Here is a 27,885-nt window from a genome sequence, read left to right as displayed (position 1 = left end):
CAAAGCAATCATCGCAACTGGCAGTCTCTCGGCATGAAACTAAACTGTTCGCTAATTGTCACCTCTCTTCTTAATGCAGCTTAATTCAACTTTATCCCTCTGTGGTTACTACAGCTCTGCACATACACGGTACACTTCTTTTGCCTTCCTTAAGTTTCTTACTGACCTGGATAGTGTTAAACAATCTGGTCAAAAAGTCGACTACCCTCTCCAACCAAGGTAAATTCTTTGCCAAATCAAACACATGGGTCATTAACAATGTGATTTACTATCTGGCCAGCAGATGGCAACTTCAAATGTTCAGGTTTTATCATGCTTTCATTTCGCAGTCGTCAATTTGTATTTCCAAATAAGGCGACGCAGTTTAGCAAATAAATGTATACTTAAAACGCCACATACTAGTTATGGAACCTACAGATACAACAGTATAGAATACGTAAAAAATGTGAAATACAGTTTTTGTAGTTTTTCCCTCACATCTTCATTTATTTGTTTGTTTTGCTTACCCGTTGATAGCAGGCTTTACCACTACCAAATTTGGAAGCTGCTATACCGTAAGTCAAAAGAGAAGCGACAGAACGAAGAAAAGCATGATTAAGGTCCTTGTAGAACCCGGTCCTGCAAAATGCAGTTCTTCTAAAACATCAAGCGATAAATAATTTATATGAATTAGCAATTTTCCGATAGCACATGAATGCACCACACAGGCAGCTCTCCAGTTTTGTAAAGGTTTGCTCTACGTTTGTGTGGGGCGGAGAGCTGGAAAGTTGGTACAGTGTGTGCACAGTTGCTAAACAAAGTGGCCATACGGCTCATTTTTCAGCGACCTGGCTGGTAAGTATATTGTTTAAATTTTGCTGTTCCGCGCTGTCTATAGTTACAAATGGTTCATTATGAGCATGCACTAATTATCCCGAGCAATTACCTTTTTCATTATTCCACTTTCAAGCACGCTTAAATGGTACGTTGTTTTTATATGCTATTTTAATGTGGACTTAAGTTTCAATTTAAAAAAAAAACAGACGATCCCAAAATACTTATTATATTTATCGGAGTTGCAGTTTAATGTATTCCAGAACTCATACATTCGATAAAAAGCAGGAAGTTTATTGCGACGATATTTAAAAGTGCCGCTATAATATTTCTGTAACAATCCAAGCTGCGCTGTGATCCTTTCAAAATAAATTACAGATCCAAAATATTCTTTGTGTGCACGTGTTGATCATTCACATGTTATTCTTCTTTGCCTTATCAGATAACTGTAACGCGTTGATGCGTGTTCTGTGTTCAGATATGCCTTCTTGGAAAAGTGAAAAACATGCTTCACACAGCTTCTGGATGCAGTTTATCGAAGCTCTGGTGGTTTTCTCTCTGTGTGCCAAAATATGTGGATGCTCTGACGTAGATGAATTGATGTCCACATATCCACTGATTGATGGGTAAAGTGTGCTTCATACATACAAGATACATAAATTATCATAAATTAAAATGTCCCTCAATTTTGTATCACCCACTATCCCATCTCTCTGTCAGTCACAATGACCTCGCTCTCCAGTTGAGGATTCGTCACAACAACTACCTAAGCCAAGTTGACCTTCGTAACCTCTCCAAAGTATCCACAGACATATCCCGTTTCAAAGCAGGGCATGTGCAGACACAGGTATTGCAATTTCACAAGTGTTCACAGCGCAATCTGGAAAAAAATCCATCTACATCTGAGATTTATTGGTTAGTAAAATGTGTCTAATGTTCTGTGATATGTTGTATCAGATGTTTGCTGTCTACGTACTGTGTGGTGCTCAGCAGAAGGATGCTGTGAGGCTTACTCTGGAACAAATAGATGTGGTGAGACGTATGTGCACTGAGTACCAGGAGTTTGAACTGGTCACATCTGTCCAGGGTATTGTATACTTTCTTAATAATAATAATTAACTATATTTCTATGGCACATTTCTAAACCAAAGTTATAAGGTGTTTCGCAGTATTTACACAAAACATTGGTTTAAAAACTATTCAAAATGCATGAAAACCCCTTGGTTTTAAGCTTGGACTGTGGAACATGTAGAAGTAATCGATTCTCTGATCTATTAGACGTTAGGACTTCTAAAATAGAAAGTGCAGCTTCACTGTGAAGTGATTTAAAAGTAATCAGTGGAAATCTTAAATTGAACTCTGTAGTGAAGCTAGTGTAAATCTGCAAGGACTGGAATGGCATGTTCATCTCACCAAGTGTTGGTGAGTAGTACTGCTGCTGTGTTTTATAGATGGTTCACTCCTCCAAACTTTTAGGCATGTAAACAGTGAGTTGCAGTAATCTAATCAGGGGGAAATGAGGGTGCAGATATAAGGTATGCCGTTATATTATTCATAAGTACTGGTCTGAGTTATGCAACAAATATTTCACAACACAAGACTAGTCTGGACTTTTGATATGCTGTTTGAAATTAAGTTATTGATCAGAAATACTCCCCTAAACCTCCAGCAGATGATTTTAGGTCAGTGAGTCATTGTTCAAGGTCAGCAGGGCGACTATAAGAATAATCATCAGGACCAATAAGAAGAACAAGAACTTTAATTTTATCCCATCCTTAATGCCAGTAAAATAGGAATGAATGAAGTCTAGATTTTTGTGTTCTCCAGGATTAAATGACTCATTCTAACTGGCAGCCATTGACATAACAATGGTCAGATGCTTGTGTATAATTACAAATTACATAGCCAAGTGGTAACAAATGTAAACTAAACAAAATAGGCCCTTGGACTGAGTCGTGGGAGAAACTCGATGAGCTAAAATTAACCACAGTGATTCTAAATACTCTGTTTGATTGGATTAGAACTATTTGGGTGCAGTTCCACCTAACCCAAGCTCATTTCTGAGTCTGTTGAAGAGAAGGATGAGGTAATATGAACTGTAAAATTTCCAGGGTCCACACTCATTAAAATGTCATAAAGTGATTTCTGTAATGTGATGTTTTTCTAAAGCCAGATTGGAATAAATCAGATAAGAATTTCCTACTAACTACTTTCTCAAGAAATTTTGAAACTAGAGGTCATTTCCTTAATGTTTTTAGGTTACTAGATTACTGTTTTGAAATGTATCTTGTTTGTTTGTTTGTTTTTCTAAAATATGATGGTTACGTTAGCTTGCATTTCTGTAACCAGATGAAAAGTAGAACTGATAACTGAAGGTAATGATGTCCAATTATGTGTTTATGTGCTTTGTATGTGGGCCTGTCATTGCAGAGCTAAAAGATTCTAAGGACAAGGGTAAGATAGCCTGTTTAATAAGTATCGAAGGAGGCCACTCTATTGACAGCAGCCTTCCTGCCCTGCGGATGTTTTACCAGCTTGGAGTCCGCTCCATGGGTCTCACACATTCTTGTAATACACCCTGGTAATAGGAAAAGACTTTATACAGCATATATTTTACAGTATATCTAGTACTTTGTATTTAAAAAGTCATATCTCGATCTTTTCTTAAATGATCATTTAAGCAATAAATTGGGTTTTGAATAGAATTTCTATTTTATCAAATACGTAGCATTGGCTCTGTAATGGTCTATTGCTACATAGCAACTTTAAAGCAGGAACTACTGAGCTACATTTAATCTAAGAAGTATTTGTTTATAGAATAGGAAAGATAGAAAGGTGAAACATATTTACATTTTCACCTCGACATCCTTTTCTTTTATGCAAATTAACCTATATATGTCCTCTCTCAGATATCTCACATTGACTATAGCTGTGGGTATCTGAATACCCAAAGTAATTTTAAGTAATTACAAACAGGAGAAGAATAATTTGCAGCACTTGTGACATTAAAATACATATATTGTTTCTATGCAGGGCTGAATCATCCTCAACTTTTTACCCTGTATATAAGAGGGAGAATAACAGCCTGACATCCTTTGGGAAGGTAATTCTGAGTTTCAGTAACATTAGCCACAGCTGTATTTCATTATCTCACATTCCACAGAGTAGTATGTCAGCGTGCATGCCAGTTTTGCCTGACCCTTTTTCAGAAAGCATAAAACATATCAGTCCTTCCATACTGTATTGAAGAAATAAGAGAAATTCAGTTGTTGACATAAAACTGTATTAACTAAGTAACTATTATAACTATTATAAAACTACTATGCATTATTGTTGTTGTTATGTTTGCATTAATAGAGATTGTATAGTTATTGCAACTTGAGAACCTTCTGAATAAAATGAACCTCATTACTATTAGAATTTGGGAATACTGTGCATACTAAATCTTCTCCTGATAGGAAGCTGTGGAAAGAGAATCTCTGTTAACCCAAACTGGACTTTTCTCATTTAATAACTCCTTGTGTATTACTGGAATATGGTAAAATATTATAGGCAGCTTATTTAAACATAGAAAACATCTTTATTACTCCTTTCCCATTCAGATCTCCGTCTCAACAGCAAAGTGCAGGGACACTCTTGATGGTTATCTGCATGAGTGTTTTCTAATAGTTTACATGTAACAACATCCTCTCCTCTGAATAAATGACTTCCTTCCTGATGCCACCAAAATGTTCTTAATTGTGTTTTTGAGGTCGTAGTCGAGGAGATGAACAGACTCGGAATGATAGTGGACCTCTCCCACACCTCGTGGAACACATCCTTTGCTGTTCTGAGTCACTCTAAGGCTCCGGTTATTTTTAGCCATTCCTCTTCCTACTCCATATGTAACCACAGCCGCAATGTTCCTGACAATCTGCTACTTGAACTGGTGAGAAATACAACCTTAAAAGTAATTGCTTGCCTTCTTAACCGCTTGATTAAACAACTGTCTGATCAGTCACATTGATGACTGGCTCATTTTAATTGTGTCTCTTTATGTGTATATCTAAAGAAGAAAAACTGTCAGACAATTTTTGTAATGGTTAGGCTTTTTGTGTATCAACAGCATAAAACATTTATGAACAGATTTCCACCATTAGAAATTATTCAGTTTTCACCCACTAAGAGTTATTGATTTCAATCCTAAGGCTTTATTTGCACAATCAACTTCATGCATTTCTTCTGTCTTTATGTCGTTCTGTGTTCTCCATGATTTCCTCAGCCATCTTTAGCTCTTGCCATTTCCCCTTTACTTGCATACACAGACAGGAACCAGAACGTGATCTCACAGGATGAAATAAAAGTACTATAGTGAGGACCTATTAATGAGAATATCAGATTGTTTACCCTAACAATGATAGTCATTTTCCTCCCTCTACTTTAAAAAAAAAAATGCTTATAGTGGTTAATGACAGGCTGATGATCAAGAATTCAAGCTGTGTGTAAGCCTACTGTCAACAGTGTCGGGGTAATTTCAGGCTCTTTATTTTTAAACTGAGAATATTCTTTTCTTCTATTTATTAATCAAGTTGAAAAATAAATAGTATCAATACTTACATTTTATCATAGCCACGAATTTGATATTTCCACGTGTTTTTTTTTTCTGTGTGATTACTCATACACATAAGCTCAGTAAATCATCATTTGAACAGGAAGAACTAGATAAAACAGTTCTAAAACCCTCTTGACTTCTAGTCTTATTGTTTTTCTTTTTGGGATCTGAGTGGCATCTCGATATGCCAGACATAATAATTTACACTATATGCAAATGAAATGATTAAACAATAACTTTTCTGTAGAGTGTACACATGCATAGATTATTTTAGTCTGTTTGGTGGCATTTAACCCTTTTCTCCACGCCTGGTAATGGCCCTGTGTGTTTTTGTTTCAGAAAAAGAACCAAGGGTTGATCATGGTGAATCTCCACAACACATTTGTTTCCTGCATAGATGAGGCTAACATCTCTCATGTGGCTGGTGAGCTGTCCATCTGGAATGGATGTGTTTGTATTTCTTATATCTCAGTTTATACATTATTCCACTATTTTTACAGACCATTTTGATTACATTAAGAAATTGATTGGAGCTGAATCAATAGGAATTGGAGGGGATTATGAAGGTGCTACAAGGTAAGAAATCAATTTGCAATAACCAGATAACACAAATTATTAGCTAAAGAGGTAACTGTTTGTTTGTAATTGTTGTGGTAAATGTTGCAAACAGAAAATCCATGCAAGTTACCTTAAATCTTCTTTATATTCTATAGTCATGATGAATGAAAAGCTTTTGAGACAAAACAAAGCTAATACTAATAGGCAACACGCTTGTCTGAGGCACTCTCCAGACAGATTATTTCAAAGGCCGTTGTTGAGCCAAATCAATTGTGTGGTTTTTGTTTGCTTGTCATATCAGCAATTTAGCTGTCCAGTTGTCAACAGACTGAAGTGGGTTAAAAATCAATAACTTTATACCTCTAATAGGCATAAATGGAGGCTGCTATGCTGCGGTAGATTTTCTGCAAGATGGTGGATATTAGGTTATTGCTATGCATACAGAGGGGTGACAAATTTAAGGAAAATCAGAATCAGAACTTTTAACCCCTACAGTGAGAGGATGCAGTGACTCTGTTGTGCTGCTGGGTGCAAAGTGCGCAAAGTCCTCTTAAACGGAATTGTCTTAAACAATCAGTATCAGGTAGTTTTGTGATGAAACAAAAGAAAAAAGAAAACAAAGCTCATTATTGAATACTGCAATTAATATAAAAATGCCATGAATCATACCCCATGTCTTTAACAGTGACCAAATTTCTTCATTGCCTTTTGGAGCTTTTGTTCCAGCCTGTTACAGCAAACTTTAAATAAAGGAATTTAATAAAGGTTAAAATTCTTCCTGACCCATTGACTTGGAGAGTCGATGCCAAGGCTCTTCTTGCAGAATTCTTCAGCCCAAAATCTTATTAGAACTGAGAATAAAACAAATCATGTTTCTGTGTTTACTTTTGTAATTCCACGTGTCAAAGGTATGAAACTAAATGTATTTAGCAACACCATAATTTTCAGAATGAGGGATCTGTTTCTACAATGGTTCGCCTAAAAACAATAATTTGAGAGTAATTTTGTTTTCATTTTGGTTAAAAGCTTCCCTCATGGGTTAGAGGATGTCTCAAAATACCCAGCCCTAATCCAGGAACTGCTGAGAAGAAACTGGACTGAGAATGAGCTGGCTGGTGTCCTTCGACGTAACTTCTTGCGTGTGTTTGAACAGGTTGAGAGGGTGAGCGAGAGAATACATTTATATAACGAGAATAGATGGTGAAAGATTCATGAGTTTAAGTATTTTATATGTTGGCATACTCTTATTTCCTTCCTTTATTTTCACCAAGGTCCGTGATCAGTTGAGTTCAAATCTACCAAGTGAGGTCCAGATTCCATTTGAAGAGGCACACAACCCATGCAGGCTAGTCCTTAGACGTCCAGACCCAAGAAGCCTGCCCTCAGATCAGTCCTCTGGAGCAGAAGGTGGATTACCTGGTCTGTTAATCCTTGCCACAGTTCTGGTGCTTTCCAGAATATTTTTGATTGAATGAATATTAACAATCTCAGTTCAGCCGTATCATTCTTTTGAAGTTGTATAGAAAGGAGTACACAGAAAGGAGTGTCACAGTGCTGCACATCAGTGGAGATTAGGAGGAATTTAATGACTTTAATGTCTAACCTCATTTTTGCTATAATTAAAATGCAAACTCCTGTACATACGTTAATCAATTAATTAAAAATTCAGAAGATGTCTGAAAGAGACCTCTTGGTTTTATCTTCTTTTTTTTTTTTAATTCACTATTTATTTTGTTATTTAGTTGGCAGAACATTTTTTTCATGATGTCCATAGAAGATTACAAAATATAATAGAATGATAAACTTGATAAATATAACTTTAGAGATTATACTTTGTATCTAGGATTGACTAGGAAACAGCTTAGAAGCTGAGGTTGTCTACTTAAGTTTATAATGCTTCAAGCACTTTAACAAAGTTGTACAGAATATCAGTTTCAAAGCAAATATTTGTTCTATTTACTCTCATAGCATAAGACAATATTATGGTTTTACGTCATTCATGTAGCCTTGTTGCTCACAACCCAATGGCAATAAATTTGATAAATATCTGCTTTGGTGTGCTCACTTGAGGTGGTGATGTTGATCTTCGTGTAATCATAGGATTTGACTTGGTAGTTTTATTGCTTCTTAAAAACCTACAGTTATGAATGAAATAAAATACGACTCTATTAAAGTTCCTATTGAAGTAGTGGACTGTGCCAGAAATACAGTAACCAAAAAAAAGAGAAATAAAAACAAAAAAATACATATTTAGTTTGCTGCAATTAACAATGGTTTAAATAGCGTAAATAAATTTGAACCAGGAATGCTGTTCTGACATTGAGTGTTTAATAGTTGCACACTTGTCATACTTTCCATAAGACACACCCTTGCCTTTAAAAAAAACTATTTAGTCAACACAAAAAAATATAGTCGTTCCAGACACTACACCCTGATCTAAAATACTGATTATCTTCAGTTTCTCAGGTAAAACATACACAAAACAAAGTCTAAAAACATATTCAGATTCTAGATTAGATTAATTTAAAGATGTAATCCTTGTAGAGTTTCAGTCTTAGTTGAATTAGTGATGCCTGTGGTAATATAAACTATTAGAAGCTACAAAATAGTGTGTGTGTGTGTGTGTGTGTGTGTGTGTGTGTGTGTGTGTGTGTGTGTGTGTGTATAGTCTGAAAATTACAATTCAGTGCAAAAAAAGAAGACTTCCACACTAATAGGTATAGATTTGATACAGATAGCCATTGTTTTATAGAATGGATTTAGAGTGGCAGTTAAAGAAAAGGTCAACTGTAAATAATGAGTAGATTTAAAAAAAAAAAAAAAAAATTAAACCATAAGGATTCCAACTTTAAATTAAAGCATCTTTTTTTATAAACATGTAAGCTTATCAGTATACATGCAACAGTTTAAAGGTCATGTTCATGAACACTTTGACTCATATCTTAAAAAAAATACAAATTCTTACTCTTTCCTCTTGCATTATAATGTCCATCATCCAGATTTACAATCTAGATTGTAAGCCACCTGTACAACACACAAAATATCCATCGCTTTGTTCGATACCCACAGTAACATTTTCTTTATTCTCATCGGGGAAATGTTTAGAAAATAAATAAATAAATATTTGTGTTTCCCTAAAATAATCAGAGAATTGTTTCAGAATAATAATCTGGCATCCTATTAATACTGTTCTAACAAAATGTGTAATACTCGGTACAATCCTGCCTATCAAATTGCCAAATATAGCTTTAATATCATGTACAAGAGGTACAGAATCAGTACCTTAAAAAAATAAGAACAAATTCCCAAAAGTTTGTTTCTGACAAGTTTTGAAATAAAAGAGCATAAATGACAGCTTTCATTTATAAAAGAATGAACAAACAGGATGATATGTATTCAAAAGTGTCCCAATATTCTACAAGAATAGAATGAACCTCTTTTTATAATCAAAAGTCCATAAAAAAAAAATATCAAATTTATGCATCTACGCATAATTGTCTGCAGGCAAATTGGTTGCCACCTTTTGAACTGAGGTGGAATTTATTCTGATGAGGTCAGTGCCCTCGTATAGCAGCTCTTATTTAGTCATGAGTAGATAGTAATAACTTCCCGCCCTCCACCTCTCACCAGAAGCACCCTTTCCAAACCTTCAGTCAGCACCTCCAGAAACTCCATGTCTGAGGTACCGTTAAAGAAACTATACCAATTAGACAAAAACCTATACATTCTGTATACACACTACAACCCAAAACAGCATTTTTAATTTCAGTGGCAAAGGATACAGTTCTCATCTCCGTCTGTGTTTCGGGGTGGTCCTGGCATGTTGAGCAGTACTAATCGAGCATCATGGGATCTGTTTACTATTACTTCGTTCAGCTTCACAGCTGTATGCATTCTCCGCACATTGGACTGATCCCTGGAATGTAGCAATGGAGATAGTTTGATTTGTGCCTCTAAAAGGTTTTCACTCAGACACACAGAGAAGTAATAGATAAATTTTCAACGTGTGTGCTTTTAGTGGTTAAAAGTAAAATGGTTTAATCATTCCAGAAGAAGCTGAAGCTTAATCTGACTTAGTCGGACTCACGGTTTGAGGCTTATGAGCTCTCTAAAGTTCTCAGGTGCATTGTTTTTGTTCCTCCTCTCAGCCTCACACTTCTCTCGAGTCCATGTCATCTGAAGCTTCTCTGGAGGAGCTTCCACAATCTCCTCTTCTTCATCTGAGTACAGACTCCCCATACGCACCAAGGAGTGTCTGTCTTTAACAAGCTGAGCCTTGGGATTCCATAGGAGTCAAATGAGGTTTTATTTTGTCACTCTATTAAGCTTAAACTCGAAAAATGCATATATTTCACAAATATAACTTTCCGGAGTTTAACAAGGTTCAAAACAACCCTACCTCTCGCTGTCTTTCTGCACTGGAAAGCCTCATTTGCCTCAGCATTTGGGACCTCTGCTCCATCATTAATGTTCGTTCATAGGTGTATGCTGAAATGTCACTATCATGCTGGAATGACATTTGGGGAGCGGGGGAGTAATGTTAATGGTTATAGTAAATGAAACATAGGGAGTTTGGAGGTGCAAACGAATTCATTCATGGTGTTCTGTTATCTGAAATATTAAGTTAAGCACTAGTTTGTTCCAGCTTTTCATTTTTCTTCACGTACAGGTTGGTGGAGCCTTATAGTAAGCAACGAACTAGATGTTGTCAGTTTAACCTGACGTCATACACGACTGGTTTGAGATTTTTTGTTAAATGACCAAGTCACTAACATTTTTTTTTAATCCAAAGCATAAGAATTCCTTTTCTTTTTTTTCAAAATTAGTTGTATAAGTGGGACTCACCATCTCCACCACTTCCACCTCAGCTTCTATTCTCAGCTGATAAAGAAAAGTGGCCAGATCTTTCTTCATCTGGATGCTATTGTCATCCATCTGGGCTACAGTAAAGATGCGCATCTTGCACTTCCTCCAGACCTAAATTACAAATAAAGTCTTGAGATATCACAACGATAATATACTGTGCAATAAATAAATGATTAAAAAAGAAACCTCAGTTTTAAAGACAATTCCTAGAACAGCATATAAAGTCAAACTTAACAAAGGCGGGTTAAAGAAAAGGAGTTATTTAAGCAGATTATTATTAAATCGTGTTTTTGATGAAAAGTGAAACATTTAAGCTCAGAATTAACATGAATTTAAAAAAAAAAAAAACCCTCACATATATGTAATACTTTCATCTCACCTTATGCTGTTTAAGCAAGAAAGGCAGCAGCATTAACATCCCCCCATCATGGACAATCCACCACACATCAATGTTGCCATCTGTGAAACGTTCATGGTTGCTTGGATAGAAGGACACATTTTTGGGCACCATCAGGGCCAGCTGTGCAGCTGTCGTGCAGCGAACCGTGTCTGGGTTTGGATGAAAATGTGCAGGCTAAGATATTTACACAAATCACATAGTGTAAAAAGTATACTGGATACAGATAATGCAAACAAATGAGTGGCTGACTAGATATATCAATCCAACTGAAACCCATGGTTAAGCATCCACAAGGTATATTTACAAGTTAGACTAGCTTTATTATAGAGGTTTGTAGATTGTCTAAAACATAATCTGGGTAAGCAGCCATCACTGGGGACCCCGCTGAATTTGTGAGTTTTCATTTTCTTAAGATTCTTACTTATAAAAGTCTTCCAGGCTCGAGGGTCCTCACTCTGTCTCCAGCCATATGGCCATCCCATTACGACAGTGTTGTGCTTCATACCACCCAGACCACATGACTGGATCAAATGGACAATGCCCTCCCGTACCTTAGATGCAACCACAACCTGGCAGAAGCCTTTGACCCGCTCAATTTCCATCATATTCTTGATAGCCTGGGAGGGGAAGAAATATGTGGAAAGACTGAATAGTAGTTCTTTATAAAAAAAATTTAAAAAAAAGTTTTACATTGGTAAACTACACATAGTAGACCTACATAATAATCACTGAAGAAAATAGATAATTAGTTATAGAAATGGAATCACAGATGACAGAGGATGATAATAAAGCTATTCATCAGATAAATTAAATGCATGTGTTTGCCTCCCTGCTCAGTATCCACAGTATCCATCCTAATGAAAAATATATGAATAACCTCAGCATTTAGTGAACAGAAGATGAGCGGTTTCAGTATTTTCTTGCAACATAGCCAACAGAAAACCTGGTTCTGTTGTTATATTCTCTGGGGGAGTCATACCAGTCATATCACATTAGGAAAAATCTTACAGCACTGCCCCTTATTTTGTCTGAAATGGCTCATTGGTCGTTAGACCGCTAACAACAAGCACTTTGCTGCCATACCCTTTGAATAACATCACAAAGGCATTAAAAAATAATGATAAAGCAATCACCGCTGAAGAAATGTGACATAAATTTCACAATTCACGCTGAAGCATTTCTATGCTTCATTGTGTTTTTCAAATTACAAAGGGTGTTCATTTGTAACAATCAGCCGCTTTCTCAGCAGCACAGTATAATAGAAAACAATAGAGTGCTCCATGCATCCCTTTCACGCGTCTACCTGCTCAGCTGCCTGCATTTCTCCATAGCTGTCCAGGAAGTTACCGTGGATAACAGAGCCCACAATGGTCAAGCCTTTTCCTGCTTTCAGCTGCGAGGCAAAGGTGAGCAGTCGGGGATATTTTACATGGAGGTCCTCATCTAGTTTCAACAGCACCAACAGTTGAGGTCTGCAATGCGGAAAGTCATAGATTATATGAGAATGCATCCTCTCCATTTGCAATGTACAAAGTAGTAAATAGCAAATGGAGAAATTCTAATTCAGTGCTGCAACTCTGACCAAAATAAGGACATCACGAATACGCTCATGACAATGAACTATGACTCACCATAAACAAGGAATGATGAAAGAGTGGGCTGTGACTTTGTGCTTATTAATTACAAACTGTAGGATTGTTGTTTAACTACTGAAACACCAGTGTTCCAGTTATTTAGACCCATATCATATTTGTTTCAGTATGAATTAGGTCCTATTGAAATACTGAAGTCTTAGGACTGATTTCCACATTGACCAGAATTATTCAAAGTATTACGTGAATACCAAAAGTTTGCCCAGTTACCTAGATATTTTTGATTTTGCTTATTAGGCTATCATCTTTACATTTAATCTAACTATTGCCTTGATTGAATTGTTTTCTGCAGATAGTGACTTTTTTTTTCTCTTTCATTGTGACAGGAAGTTCAGACTTAGTGTGGCAATATCAGTGTGGCAAGCTAACTTACTGAAACTCCCAAGCAGTCACGCTATCAACTAAAAACAAGGGGGAAAAAAAAAAATATTCTGACCAAAACTTCTATAACATTGGTTGTGCTACTTTAAACATAATACTCAATGAATATGTTGTGCTGTTACAAGGAACCAGTACCAATGTCAGCTATTTGCTTGTGGTCAGTAGATTGCAGGATGTTGGATGCTGCTTTGTTTATTGTGTGTACATTCTTCTCATAAATGAGAAAACTAAACTTTTATGTCCCAGCATGCAGCATGTTCCTCGAAAATGGGATCCAAATGTTAGTATCTAAAGAGAAACAGTCAACGCTGGTGTTGAAGTGTAGCTATACCTCCAGTTCTTTGTGTGTGGTGGTCCAGCCTCTAGTCTTAGTAGGGCATAGCGTGCAGCGCTAAGAGAGAGTCCTCTTATGCCATCTCCCCACTCCTTCTCTGCTCTGTTTTTGTTTAAGAGAGGAAAAAAGTCATAGTAATGCAAGACAGATGAAATAATTAGTTGTCAAATGATATTTACTACTTGTATGCAAAGGTCACATGGAAAAACAACCACCACAACAAACCACATGAAAATTTATAGTTGCAGGATAGGAACATCAAAACAGTGTAAAGTGAATTCCAGACGTACCCCTGGTACTCAATGTACTTATAGATCATCCCAGCAATGCCCATGGCCACAATGGCATAGTACCAGGAGGAGATGAACATCAGAGCAAGGCACATACTCATGCCCAGGAATGACAGAGCCCTGTTAGTACGATACATAAAAGCTGAAATTATTTTTTGCATGATAACGTAGGTGCCACTGGTTCTCATGTGTCACCAATAAAACTATAAAGGGTGCAAAACTAGTAAAATTCATCATAAAACATAAATATACAACACATTTACTTACCAGTGGTAATATTTGAACCTTGGCCTCCAGTTTGGTGTGCGTAAAAGAGTTTGCACTGCACAGGCTAAGTTCACAAAGAGATAGCACATCAAGAAGAACCTGTTAAAAGGGCACAAAATAAAACATGTAAAGTAGATAATATAGTAGAGCACCACAGAGAGGAAATTTGATGCCTGAGATAAGTAAAGTGATAAAAGATTTTAACAAAAAGACAAAAGATATATTTGATGGCTCTGATGAAAGAGAAAGGCCTGTTTGTGGAATATATGCTCAATATTTTACAATACATAATATCATATATGTGAGCTTACATGGAAAGGATAGGAGCCACCATGTCCAGAGAGGCAATAAGGATCCCCAGCTCAGCGATAAGCCCAGTCAGCAGCAGTGCCCACGTAGGCTCCCCATTTGTCTTACCATGACCAAACACCTAAAAAAACAAAATAAAATTCAAATAGTTCGCATAAAGCAATGCAAATGTCTTCGTGCTTCATACTGTTTTATATTCAAACAATCCTGTAAATAAGATATTACCTGATGCAAATAAGTATTGGGAAGTTACCGCAATTATTCAAATATTTCAGGGGGAAAACAAAACAAAAACCCCAAAAGAAGGAAAAAAATGAAAATTGGATTAACCTATTTTCTTATTATACTGTATATGTACAGAGGCTATTTCTGTTTTGCAGAGTTGCTTTAATGTTTTTCCCCTACAGAAATAGCTGTTGAACCACATCAAAGCTGTGCTGTCCTACCCTCAGGAAGGGAATGATGTTGTCCTTTGCAATGGCTTGTAGAAGTCGTGGAGCTCCTGTGAGAGACTGCAGGCCTGCTCCAACAGTAGAGAAGAAGGAGCCAATAACAATGACCCATGGAGATGGCCAGGCAAGAGTTCCCACCACCAAATTTTTTTTAACTGCATCCCCAAACCTGCAAGTACAAGCTGATTGAATAAATATCTAACTACTATATGTATATTTATTTATTTCCAATTGTGAAACCTTACCATTTACAGTAAGTGTTGTAATAGTAAAGTCATTATAATTGCAAAAATAAACTTACTTGTCCCTAAGGACTACTCCTTCAATGCATGAGCCAAACAGGACCACAGAACTAAAATCTGATTACCATAAGTTAAGGATCTCGAAGTAAAACCAATGTGCATTGCATACCTGCTTTTCAGTCAACTTTAAATTGCAAAAATAAACATTGTGAGTTTGTATTCGCCAGAAGTGAGGATACAAACAAGTGAAGTGGTGGTAATGGCTAAGATAGTTCCCACAGGGATAGACTTCTGAGCATCTTTGAGATCACCAGATCTGTTGGAGCCTGCCATGATACCTGCAATAGGAATGGACCACAGATAAAAACAACACAAATTTTAAAACTGTTAAACAATGCCCCCTACTGTCTGTAGGGAGCATTGTGCCATCTCCACACAATTTGACTGTTCATGTGTTACTTTAGAAATGAGAACATGAAAGGTAGCATAAAATTACTAAATGCATATTAATGCTTTAAACTCTAAAGAACATTCATATAATCGCACACTCAAGCTATTGTCACAACCATGTCATGTTTGACGAATGTAATGTTTAAAAATGGGTTTCTACCTTTCCAGTAGGCTGACGTTAGTGTCATAAAAGCTGTATATCTTATTCTTAAAGTTAGATTGTCAGCTTTATCATACTGTCCTACCTGTGGCAGATGGAAAGAAGATCCCCACCAGAAGTGTGAATGATGTAGCAATATCTGCTGAGACATACATGCCAAAGTTCTCCAGAGCCCCATGGGCATTCACAGACTGTAGCCCCGCCTTCTCCAAGAGCTCTCCTTTCTCTAGGTAGTTTCCCCACATGTTGTCTATAGGATGAAAAAAAAGATAGATTTGATGTTTAGACAGAACTTAAAATTGGACTTTCATGAACTTCAACGCCTCACTGCCATTGAAAAGAAAACTTCCTGATATCACATTTATCTCTTTGTAACGTAAGACTACATGAGATTACATTAAGAAAACACTAGGGCAGCTTGTTTTCTACTAACTTGTATGCTTCATGCCACCTCAAGGGCAGCCTACTCTTAAAATGCAGAATACCAAATACTAATACCTTGTCAGTTTTTACCTCTAATAATTCCACTGCCAAGTCCAGGGATGCCCTGTATCTCTGTCACATTGTTCTGGATAAAGTAGTCATCACAATGAGCACTGCTCATGTTCCCTGGTAGGCAAAACTTATCCCACAGCTGACTGGGCGCTGTGATGTTGCCCTTTATTATAGTTTTAGCACAGACGTCGAAGCGATCTCTGACCAAAGTCCTGTTGCCCAACATGCAGATCCTACAACAAGAACATGGACAAAAGATGAAAATATCAACGTTACACATCAGTATAACATAAAACATATCAGCTGCATTAGTATAACCATCTATTAAACTCATACTAATTTGGTCACCATTTCTTTTTTTTAGGAATGATTACCTCAAATTGACTTCAATAAGCCTGTTTAGGCATTTAACTAGTTTTTCTATTTTAGAAAAAAAAAACATAAAAGAAAAAACATATTTCTCACCATGTTTTGTTAAGACATGTTTATTTTACTATGACTTACGGGAATTCGGGTGGATGAGTCACAGATTTGATTGCCCCAGCATAAATCGCGACAATTGAGATAATCACACAGGCCAGAAAAAGAGAGGCCAACTTGTTGACATATTTGACTCCTACAAAAACGACCACAGCCATCAGGCTGAGGCATAAAGAGCCATAAACTCTCATGTTGTTCAGCATGGCACTGTCACTCCTATGGGGCTCCGTGTCATGAAAGATGGCTGCCTGGGGAACCAGATATTTCTAGAAAGGAAAACAAATACAATAAAAATCATAGCAGGATATAAACCCTATACAGTATAAAACCCATAGTATGCAACTAATAAACCATATCTAGAACTATATTTTACTATACAAATGTGAGCTTGAATGCAACAGGAGAATATCATTTTGGCAAACTGACCAAGAAGATTTCGATGGCCCCCAGTATGTACATGGCAGAAGCAAAGGTAGTGCCCAAGTAGAAACACAGCCCCACAGCTCCTCCAAATTCAGGACCAAGTGAGCGTGAGATCATGAAGTAAGCTCCCCCAGCTATACACAAAAGACATCAACACAAAACTTCACTGGAAATTTCTCTCATTTTCTTTTTTGAGCACCCAGCAGATTATATAGCAAATGCCAATGTGCAATTTTAATTAACTGGCAAAATAATCTACACATATTTAAAACGGATAAAAAATAATATAGAATAAAATTAAAGAAACCTTTACACTGAACTGAAGAGAATAAAGACGTTCTAAGTGTTACCTGGAACAACTCCATTAGTAGCAATGGCACTCATAGATATGGCTGTCAGCATAGTCTAAAAAACAAAAGAGAAAAGAAAATAAACATATGCAGACACCACGGCAACTTCTCTTTCTTGTGTATAATGTTAACATCTGCAGATCTAACTGATAGCTAAGGAAAAGTCTTGGTATTCATCTAGTCCTACAAGGATCAGAATATGTAACTTAGAACATGCACAGTATTTGTTGAGACAAGACAGTGGGGGCATGGTGAGCAGAAAAAAACTGTTTAGTTTTGAATAATTGCTGCAGTTTTACGTAATCCAACATTTGAATTTGATTGACTGGTTTAGCAACAAAACATTGGCTAATGTCCCACACTGGTCGGAGAACTAAGCAGGTTTTATTTTGTGTGTATATCTGGGTATAGTGTGCTTGTGCATACTAACACATGAACAGCACATAAGGACAATCAAGAGGGACTGTACGATGCCAGCCATCCCGACAATCCATGTCAGTCGGAGAAAGAGAATAACACCAAAGATGTTCTGGAGACACGGTAAGTAGACTCCCATCAGAGTGCCCATGTTGGGAGACTGAGAGGTGGGGGGGGGGGGGGGGGGGGGGGGAAGAGAGAGAGAGAGAGAGAGAGAGAAGAGTATTGAGCATGACATTTCAGGAAACAAGTGTATTGATCATTAGTATTGATTGATGTACTTTTTAAAGGTCATTCAATCATGTTATCAGCTCGTTGCATGTATCCAGGTCTTACACAGCCACAGTCTAAATGCAGAGTGTAGAAAGGCATTAGCAATCAATCAGCAAGCCTTAATAACATGGACAAAGTGGCAGGGAAAGAACCACCAGAGGAGTATAATGTTTCCAAACCTCAAAAGACAGAGTGTACGGATTTTTAAAACAGTGAAGCACAGTGTTCCCTTGCTCTGCCCCGACTACTGACCTTGGGGGTCTTCCTACGTGACGCCTCAGCACTCTCCTCCTCTTCATGCTCTTTGGCGCCCTGGGTGATGTTGGTGTAGTTGACCAAGCGACTGAGCAGAGAGGAAACCTTCGGCCGGATGTCCAGCTCTTCCTGAAAGAAGACAGGACATGAAGTTAATCTCAGCAGATTGATTTTAATCTATAATCTGATAGAAATTCTGCACAGTAAAAATAATAAACCTCAAACAATGCCAGGTTCCTGTCATAGAAGTCATTCTTCTTGCTAGCAGCATCAGAACTGTTAAGGAACGGACTGTCTTCTTTATGGTTGCCATGTCCTGTTAGAGAAAAGGGATAGAAAAGTAAATAAAAACATAATGAAAACAAAGATGTGGAAAACCAGCAGTTTAGTTTAGGCCTACCAAATGTTTTTCTGGACAGTAAATATGGCAAACATTATTCTCATTTACATAAGCAAAGCTAATGACTGATTCACTAATATGAGGTATGGTTCCCAAAATGTTTGTAAAGGCTGAAACAATATTGTAGCATCATTACAGCATCTTGTGATGGTAAAGTCGAGCACTTCTTTAACAAAAAATAAATGAAAGCTATATGTAAAATGGACAAAAGACAATGGCTCAGTGAGTCTCAAATCCCATAAAAAGTCATCGATGGATTTACACCAAAACAGACATCAACACTTCAAAGAAAGAACACCTGATGGATTTTTTTTAATTAATAATTATCTGAACTATATAAAATATGTGACATTATTACAGAGGAAAAACATTATCAACACTATTGTTTGTACAGGAGCAAAAAATGAAAACAAAAAGAAACAAATAGTAATTCAATTTTTTTATTCCATAGCAATTCTTCTTCGCATTTAACTGTCACTGCTAATTTTAATTGAAACATCTTAACAGCGTTCACGAAGCAGTAATCTTTAGAAAGACAATTCATTCAGCAAAATTGCAATGAAAGGCCAAAAGCAGCACAAGACCAGGTGATAAATAGGATTATAATTAGTTTCACTCTCATTAATGTTTGCGTTTGAGGAAGAGAATCAAACAGAGACAAGCACAGCGCCTGGGGCAATTACTGCACGCAAAGCAGCTCTGCTAACTTTATCACACACACACACATTCACACTCATAGGCATAAACACATCTCATTACCTAGAAATTACCTAACCTTGGATTATTGGAGCATGTAAACTTTAACAGCGGCATCTTAAAACCCAAATGAATCCTGCAGCAAAAACCCAGCCAATGTACCAAGTGGACATGAAATAGAAAAGTATTCTCAACTGTGCAGAAAATACCAGCAAGTGAGTTGGCTGAACTTCCATGCTGGTCCTTACTCACCTGTGTTCTGCGTCCCACTGCTGCTAACAGCGCTATCAGCGAGCATACTTATGCACTTATGCACTGTTTGTGCAGTGTGCAGCAGCGTATGCTATGTTCTGCTATCCAGGACACTCGGTCACCCAGGGTGAATACTCATTCAGGGGCCTAATCTAACACATGGCGTACAGTGAGGAGGGGTAAGAGGTGGGGAGTGGAGAAAACAGGGATAATTTACTGACTCATACACACCACTTACACACATATGTAAGACACAAGCCTTCTCACAGGAATATAAAGGCTGGGTTGGATTCACGGTATCACCTTAAAGAGCAGTCTTATATTTTCTGCATTTCTAAAATGTGCTCATGATCATTCTGGATATATCTGTATGCAAAATCACATTTCGTTGCTCCCAGGCTGCAGCAAAAAGCAACACAATATAAAAGATAAGCATACATGCAAAAACCTGTTATTGAAAACCATCCATTGCAAATTCTCAGTAACAAGATATAATATGAAACTTGACATTTCTCTTTACAAAAGAAACCTTGATCTTTGAAAGTTTAAGGCCAAATTCACGTGAAACCCCTATCTATAGCTGGAATGCAAGGATGACTAGGGGGCAATAAGAGGAAAAAAAAAAAAACTATCTCAATACTGCCATCTAGTGTTGTCTTGATGTTTGGTTTGCCATGAGATGTTCAGTTGCTTCCTGGCAAGAACTGACTCGGCCATGCTGAATGCTCTGCATAATAACCAAAGAGCTAAAACATCAAATAGTTAAGCGTGCAACTCTTTCCTTTTTGGGCAGGCAACATAAATCTGACTTTAACAATGAGCCAAGGAGACAGAAGGGGTTTCTTGTTAATAACCTCACATTAAATGTCTAATCTAAAAGATTAAAGATTAACTGGCCTGTTATGAAGGCAAACTGTAGTCCTGCTGTGAGCACAGAGCAGCAGAGGCTTTACTGCATGTGCTAACTTGTCATCTGTGCTCCCTGCAAAACAGCTCACAGCTACAGCTAGAAGATTTAAAACTTCACTGTGGGAATAACACAGTTTATAGAAGTAAAAATATATAAAAGTCAACTATCTATTTATCTATCTATCTATCTATCTACGAAAAAATGTGTAAATAGATAAAAAACAACAACAAATCTATTTACCAGCAGTGATAGCAAAGCTGATACAGTTTTGACGTTCTGAGTTCCACTATAGAAAAGCCATCACGGGGCAGTCGGTACAACACTGTTACAACCACTCCAAAAATTTTAGACATCTGTAGTTCAGACAACAATGAAGGCTGAGTTCCAAGATAGATGTAGTGCATCTCATTGGTACGGTATAATATTAGTATACTACTAGCTAGAAGCTTCACAGCTAATATGATCCCATTGCAAAATTGTTTTAAACAATCTTAAGTACTTTAACTCATTATTTCAGCGATGACAGTTTGTATGAAAATTGTGGCGACTGAAAGTGATGGTGGCTCTAATGTTTGAAAAAGTCAGCATAAGGTGCGTTTTGCATGTTAAGAACATCCAGTTAGAAGCATTTGACTAACGTATAATTGTATTCATTTGAAAATCATACTATGTTATATGACTGACAATGGTGATATCCATGTAGAGATTTCCAAAACAACAGAAACTATCTGGCTACTTCCACTTTAACAATTTAGCTCATGTCAAACACAACATGCAATAAAATCTGTCTGTTGTGTATTAGCATTTCAAAGTTCTAAACAAAACCAAAGTTCAAGTTTATTTATGATGTTATACACTCATCAAATCTCACAAAACATGTTTGAGATATCTCACAAAATATTAAAATCCATCAGTGTTATTATGATATTTTTATTATTATTATTTTTACTAACACTATTACTATGATATAGTGATAGTAATATATAAAATGAACTTATTCCATTAAATAAAAACAAAATAAATAATAATAAACATGAGTATGGCATTACTAATATTCCTCAGGGTTAGTTTTACATTGACAAGTTAAAATACAGGGCGAAAGGCTAAGAGTGAGTGAGTGAGTGAGTGAGTGAGTGAGTGAGTGAGTGTGTGTGTGTGTCTAGCAACGTTTATCTACTTTGTAAAGCTGATTAGACATGGAAAACAATATTGTGGTCTATTAGCTTCTTAGGATTTGAAAAAGCCTCTTTGCTAAACTTCCTCTTTAATAAATATTTAAGACTTAACACTGGGCGAGAGACTTAAGTCCTAGCTTAGTCCATGAAGTAAGTTGGCAATGATATTGTACTAATGACAACTGAATACACCATCTGCAAACAGCTCACTCTTTCCCCCTCTGTGTGTATGTGCGTGTGTGAGTGTGTTTGCTTTTATATAACAAATTTATACAAAGCAAATATTGATGTGTCTATTCTACAGGGTTGTGCAAAGAGGATACAAATGCTGCGTGGCAGCAATACAAATAGTTAAAAGGTAAACTTGTTCTATGTTGTGCACTCAGTATGCTCTCTCACTACACATGATGGCACGTATGGCATGTGTACTGCAGAAGTCTTCCACACTGGTGCAAGAAGTCACTTTCGGCTGCTCACTTGCCACAAGAGGTCCCCATAGCGGTTAGATTCACATGTTTGAATTGGCAGAGTTTTACAGATTCCCTGACAACCCCAAAGGGCATTTGTATCTCCAGCTGGAATCAAACTAGCAACCTTTTACTTGTGAATGTGTTAATCATTACTTCATTAGAGGCAATACAAGAGCAAAACAACAGGTCTACATGGTCTACATAAATGCTTAAACTCAAAGTAATATCAACCATAAACTCAAGGACACAAGACTTTTCAGCAGAACATTTTTAGTCAGCTTTCTTCTTGTTATAGTGTCTTGCTACCATCATTTTCCAAAATAAGCAATGCAAGCTCCCCTGAGAGTTTGAAAGCTATGGTAACTCAGCCAACCAGTTCTGGTCCAAATGTGCCCATTGTAGGTAGTTATTAACTAGATCTAGACCATTTTTATCTATGCAACAGTAGTTCTTCTATGCAATCAAATGACACAGGCCAGCCTTTTGCACATCACTGAGCCTCTGGTATCAAGGACCCTACTGCACAGTGTCGGAAATTCCACTTTCCTCATTGTCTTAGCCTTTGGCAAGAAATCATGTAAGCAAAGCAATGCTATTACAGCAAGGTTTGTTGTAATGACAGTATTTCATGGCGAGTACAATCTGACCAGAGCAGAGGAATGTTAACCTGCTGAGACTTACAGCCAAACATATTAACTCTGATGTGTTCTAATGATGAGAAAAGGGTGGTTGCTCAGTCTGATTACCTCAGGGGGTCGTAAAAGGTTTATCATACAATGGATTTCCAAAAACACACCAATAAAATAAATGGGCATGCCAGTGTGTCTGAAGTATTTGATAAGCAAATTAACTGTAAAATGTAGTGAGCACAGGGAAAACATCTGCTGTGTCTTTACGAAGTGGTTTAAAGTTGTGTTTTCTGTAAGTAGAGTGAATACTTGTTTAGTGTGAAAGGTCGCACAATCTCCCTAGAATGCTAAAAAGTATGCTGCAATGGGGTAAAAGATCAAAATACTAAATATATATTTCTTAGTACCTTCAGTACTTGCACAACAAGTACAGAAGGTTTTGTTTTTGTTTTTAATCTGAACAGTACTGAAGTACAGCTGTACTGAAGTATGAGATCCTCAACATAAGCTAGGAAGGTGGAACATTCGGAGGTGGGGGTTCAAGCTAGCACTGTTGTCACTTTCATGCAAACCAGCAGATAGAACAAAGATGGCTGACGATGGCAAGATAGCTGCATTGCATGAAATTATCCATTAATCAGGGTATGACCGTCTATGTCACCAGTGACAAAATGTATTACAAGTACTTGAACTCAGACATGTTGCTTGGAAAGGTGTGTGTGTGTGTGTGTGTGTGTGTGTGTGTGTGTGTGTGTGTGTGTGTGTGTGTCAGTCATTGTGTTTTAACTCTGTCACTAGCTCTATATTTCCACTCCATCCAAGTATGTTTATCTTTTATATCAGAGTGCCACCTATAGTCACCTGAAAAAGAAAACCTTTCAGAGAATTCTTTGCAATTTCTCTATGAAAAATTAACACCCTTCATGATTCCATAGACAGGACAGACATAAATAGAGAGTAAGTAGCAGCCAGGTGCTCTTAATTAAATGATCATTAGCAAGCATGAGCACCTCTTTAAAAGGCAACATTTTGACAGTATGCTGACCTGTAGCATTCAGGTGTGGCTTAACAATGCCACAATCTTCCCAGGAGTGGACATCCTATTAAACTCACTCAAAGTTCAAACCATGGAATGCTCAATTCCCCAACAATCCAGGGACTACATCTCAGAGGCTACAGGCTAAATGCCAATGTTCAAGGCAGTGCAATCAAAAAAAAGACTGAACTGAAAGACTTGTTTGGAATAGTTTCCAAAAACAAAAAAAGTACATGTTAGCAGTTTTGGTGCTCTTCTTCAACTGAATAAAACGACTTTCCTTTGGACAGTCTACCTTTCCAGTGACTAATGCTTGGTAAATGGCCTGTATTTGTCTAGCGCTTTGGTCCATATTAGATCATGCAGCAGGACAATTATCTCAAGCACATCAGCATATTGACAACAGAATTGTTGGAAAAAACAAAAGCATTTAGGTGTTGCAATGCCCCAGTCAAAGTCCAGACTTTAGCTTGATTACAATACTGTGACTGGGCCTTAAGAGAGGTGTACGTAAACAAACTTACACAAACTACAATGACCTAAAGCAATATTTTAAAGCTCAGTGGGCAAAGAATCATAGAATGTAAACCCACAGCAGAAGAATTCTGTTATTTCAGGGTCTCAACTACAGCAACATAATGACTGCACAGTTTGTCCTGTAAGCTGAACAGAGCTGAATTCAGAGCCTTAAACAGACTTCGCACTGTGTCACTTCCTCCGTGCTGCATTCGTCATACTGTAGCAGACATATACAGCATGTAACACTGCCAGGCACACCACTCCCAGGATGAAATCATCCAGATCATGCACCCATTTCTTAAACTGTTTACCACAGACTACTTTCCAGTTTTTTCTTCTGTCTAAATATGGATTAATGGAAAGATAATATGGAGAAGAAATTAATATGTATGTAGCTAGAATTACTTCATATTATACATATTCCAATCTTAATTACTAAAACACATTTCTTTTGATTATCATTTTCATAAATACTTAAGTATGGTATGATGCTTTAAAAACATACATGTTAAAGAAAAGCAATGCTATAAAACCTCAGTCAACTTGAGTAGCTAAAGAGAGTTTAATTTCTACATCTGATTAACTGAAAAACAATAGGACATTTTGCTGTTCTAATCATTTAGTAGTTTCACATCCTTCTCCTCCTCCTCATCATGTTTGGCATAGTCATCCATGCTGCCTTCTGAAATTTTTAATGGTTGTTGCTTTTTTTTCGCACTTCAGGAAGCTTCTTTTGTGGGTTAGAGAGAATTATGACAGCAGGAAGACAAGGTTAAACAGCAAAAGCCTTGTGGGAAATACAAAAAAACTTCAGAGTTATTTCAAGACAACTTGTGCCATTTTTTCAACTCTAATGGGTGGCTTCCATATATTCCAGAAGTATACGAGCCAGGAGCTGCATCAACATGTGCTGAGATTTCTTATTGTTTTGCTTCAAATATCAGTCAACTGGAGACTTTGGCTCACTGAAGCATGTGTAATCTCATCTGCATCATGGAAAATGTTTTACTCACACATGCACTCCCACATTTTTGGACAAACACAGCCGAACATATTTTTTAAAAAAAAAACTAAACAGTGGCTGCACTAGAATAAATAAACTAACACAGTCACATAGTAAGAAATGTACAGTGCTGCTTGTGGTTTTTGTGCAGCCTTCTGGGCTTTTAGTAAAGGCAGGGTGCCCCTTTGAAGGCCACACCCCATGTGTCTCTTTTATTTAAAACAAATAAGTTCCTGCTCGTAACTGGCAATGCAAACTGGCAATGCAAACTGGCAATGCTCTCACATAATCCTACCCAAAGGCTACAAACTCAGAGCTTCTCCCTGTCTTTTCTTTCAGAGTATGGTTCCACTCTTTCTATCATGATCCAGTGCAGAAAACAGCTTAGACTGAAAAGTGGGGAGGGAGGAATCTGCTTGTGTTTTGTTTAGCAGCTGATCTATGAAAGAAAATACTCCTCTGGTACAAAAAGAGCTCCATCTTTTGTGCGAGGAAGCACTTGAGGCCTTTCTTGTTGCCGGAGTACAGGCCCCACTCACACACCACCATCCCCTTTGTTTCTTCCCACCACAGTCCTCACCCCTTTCATTGTTTCCCTTTGTTACTCATCTGTCCCTGAGTTTATGTTAAAAGACTTGCTGATGGAGGGAAAAAGCAGCTCCAATGTGATAAATGTTTCTCTAATTTTACCCTAATATCAAAAACAGACTGCAGGAATACTGCTTTCTGGCAATGGAGAATTGCCATGGTAACCATTCAACCAGCTGTTCAGAAGGCTCTCTCGGGAGGAAACAAATCTCAACAAATATCGTGTCCAGCTAATGAATTATCACTTTAGGGACACACTTCTTTGAACTATAGAACTTAAAAAGTCCCTTTGTTCAAAAGTTGAGAATTGCGTAAAAGTTATTAGACTTACCATCAGAGCTGACAGTATCTTGATGATCAGGGTAGTCCTGTCCAGTATCCCTGTAATCAACCCAGTTAATCCCCTCTAAGCTGTCGTAGCTAGCCTGAACTTGATCTTTCACTGGTACGACCGTGAAGTGAGGCATGTTTTCATCACTCTTTTCGGTGTCTCTTGCTCAAACACAACTTAGAGGGCAAGCAGTTGGGCAGCTTCAGCTCAACTCCCACTAATGGCAGCTACATTCCACTACACTGCGCTCACTTCCTCTGAAGGGTATTATCATACTCTCCGCCCACAGGCCAGCCTTCGCTGATTTTTCTTCTTCTTCTTTGGTTTTGGTGTGAACTGTAAGGTTCAGCTGTAAGGGGTGTGACACTCACCCATATGCCCAAACTCCAAATAAAAGTAATAATCTGTTGGGCACAGCTATTGTTAAAGAGTTACCGAGTCATACATAGCGTGAGAGAGTGCAGGTTCCCCCCCTTCTGGTCTCCGTGTATCATAATGACATCTAACAGAGTGGTCCTTGTCTGTTCAAGGTTCAGACAGGCAGTCCTCTGTGTAAGCAAGCTTTTCCTAAAACACACAGAGAGCAGCGTGGCAGTTTGGAAAATAATCAATGTTGGTGAAGTGGAACCACAGGCCTAAAAAGACGGAGTGGGAAAAAAAAGCATTTATCAGTGTAAGATGGAAGAAGAAAAAAAACTTACTCTAGGGCCCCATGGTAAACAGGGGGACAGTTAGATGTTATTTTAGGATTTGAAGCTAGAGCTTTTTTAAGATTTAAGGGAGATGTTTTTAAAACTAACATTTGTAAAATAACCAATTAACTGAGTGAAATAATTATTAACTGAGTGAAATTAATTGTATGTTAATGGAATATGATGGTCAGCAGCTGTTGAAGCTGCGTGGGTAGCCTCTGCAATGAACTGCAGTAGCATCAGAACGAGAAGTAAAGTTTACCCTCCTCTTTCCAGGAATAGAAGCTAGTCTGCAACTATAAAACCATAAAAACCGAGAGATCAAAGACACTCTAGAAAAGTTGTTATTAGAGTTCCTTTTTAAGATGACTTTTTTTCCACATCTTGCTGCTACTGCAGCACAGGCTTTGATTGCTGAAGCTTTGTTATTTCTTTTCTCTCATACTTTTCATTTTCTTTGTTATAAAAACTATTAAAGATTATAAAACAATTTTATGCAAATGAGCTAAAGTTTTGATGAATGACAATCACATACCTCATACAAAAGGGGAAAATATTTATTGCATCTATGGATTTGTGTACTGTACAGTTAGACACAAGTTTTTGTTCAATGGCATTGTTTATATGACGTAAAAGGCATCTGACCCAGTGCAAAAGATGTACATTACTTAACCCTTGTCAAGACTATAGTGTCTATTTTTTGAAACTAAAAATAGAGTATACAGT

General features: G+C 37.3%; 2 protein-coding genes across 2 annotated transcripts; one reads left to right on the top strand and one right to left on the bottom strand.

Annotated features, from left to right (window-relative positions):
- The first annotated feature begins 1,272 nt into the window (after positions 1-1,272).
- dpep2 (dipeptidase 2) lies at positions 1,273-7,566 on the top strand. Its single transcript, XM_085352539.1, has 10 exons — positions 1,273-1,439; positions 1,534-1,660; positions 1,771-1,900; positions 3,244-3,394; positions 3,847-3,916; positions 4,565-4,741; positions 5,744-5,828; positions 5,905-5,980; positions 6,989-7,124; positions 7,234-7,566. Exons 1-10 carry the CDS (start codon positions 1,273-1,275, stop codon positions 7,435-7,437), a joined length of 1,323 nt encoding a protein of 440 aa, XP_085208665.1. The 3' UTR covers positions 7,438-7,566.
- A 1,735-nt stretch (positions 7,567-9,301) lies between these two features.
- slc12a4 (solute carrier family 12 member 4) lies at positions 9,302-26,915 on the bottom strand. Its single transcript, XM_085364125.1, has 24 exons — positions 26,468-26,915; positions 18,677-18,774; positions 18,456-18,587; positions 17,944-18,090; positions 17,514-17,568; positions 17,167-17,297; positions 16,765-17,006; positions 16,279-16,493; positions 15,851-16,015; positions 15,395-15,493; positions 15,215-15,272; positions 14,908-15,082; positions 14,464-14,582; positions 14,153-14,251; positions 13,886-14,005; positions 13,593-13,697; positions 12,532-12,700; positions 11,650-11,845; positions 11,208-11,377; positions 10,808-10,939; positions 10,362-10,469; positions 10,050-10,237; positions 9,745-9,878; positions 9,302-9,639 (listed from the first exon to the last, which is right to left on the bottom strand). Exons 1-24 carry the CDS (start codon positions 26,601-26,603, stop codon positions 9,548-9,550), a joined length of 3,285 nt encoding a protein of 1,094 aa, XP_085220251.1. The 5' UTR covers positions 26,604-26,915; the 3' UTR covers positions 9,302-9,547.
- Between the last annotated feature and the right edge of the window lie 970 nt (positions 26,916-27,885).

This window comes from Diplotaxodon limnothrissa, linkage group LG1, assembly GCF_057381915.1.
Source record: "Diplotaxodon limnothrissa isolate DT_005_m linkage group LG1, D_limnothrissa_male_GT1.1, whole genome shotgun sequence".
NCBI lineage: Eukaryota > Metazoa > Chordata > Actinopteri > Cichliformes > Cichlidae > Diplotaxodon > Diplotaxodon limnothrissa.
The sequence above is the reverse complement of the archived record's forward strand: the minus strand, read 5'-3'. Positions and strand labels throughout refer to the sequence as shown.

Bases quoted from the DNA above. Each gene is read 5' to 3' on its own strand.
- dpep2 (XM_085352539.1), top strand. From the start codon at position 1,273: ATGCGTGTTCTGTGTTCAGATATGCCTTCTTGGAAAAGTGAAAAACAT. The intron at 4,742-5,743 runs GTGAGAAATACA...TTTTTGTTTCAG, and splicing joins ACAATCTGCTACTTGAACTG to AAAAAGAACCAAGGGTTGAT. The intron at 7,125-7,233 runs GTGAGCGAGAGA...ATTTTCACCAAG, and splicing joins TGTTTGAACAGGTTGAGAGG to GTCCGTGATCAGTTGAGTTC.
- slc12a4 (XM_085364125.1), bottom strand. From the start codon at position 26,603: ATGCCTCACTTCACGGTCGTACCAGTGAAAGATCAAGTTCAGGCTAGC. The intron at 17,569-17,943 runs GTTAGTATGCAC...TTTGTTTTTTAG, and splicing joins TCCTTATGTGCTGTTCATGT to ACTATGCTGACAGCCATATC. The intron at 10,238-10,361 runs GTAGGGTTGTTT...TGGAATCCCAAG, and splicing joins GTGCAGAAAGACAGCGAGAG to GCTCAGCTTGTTAAAGACAG.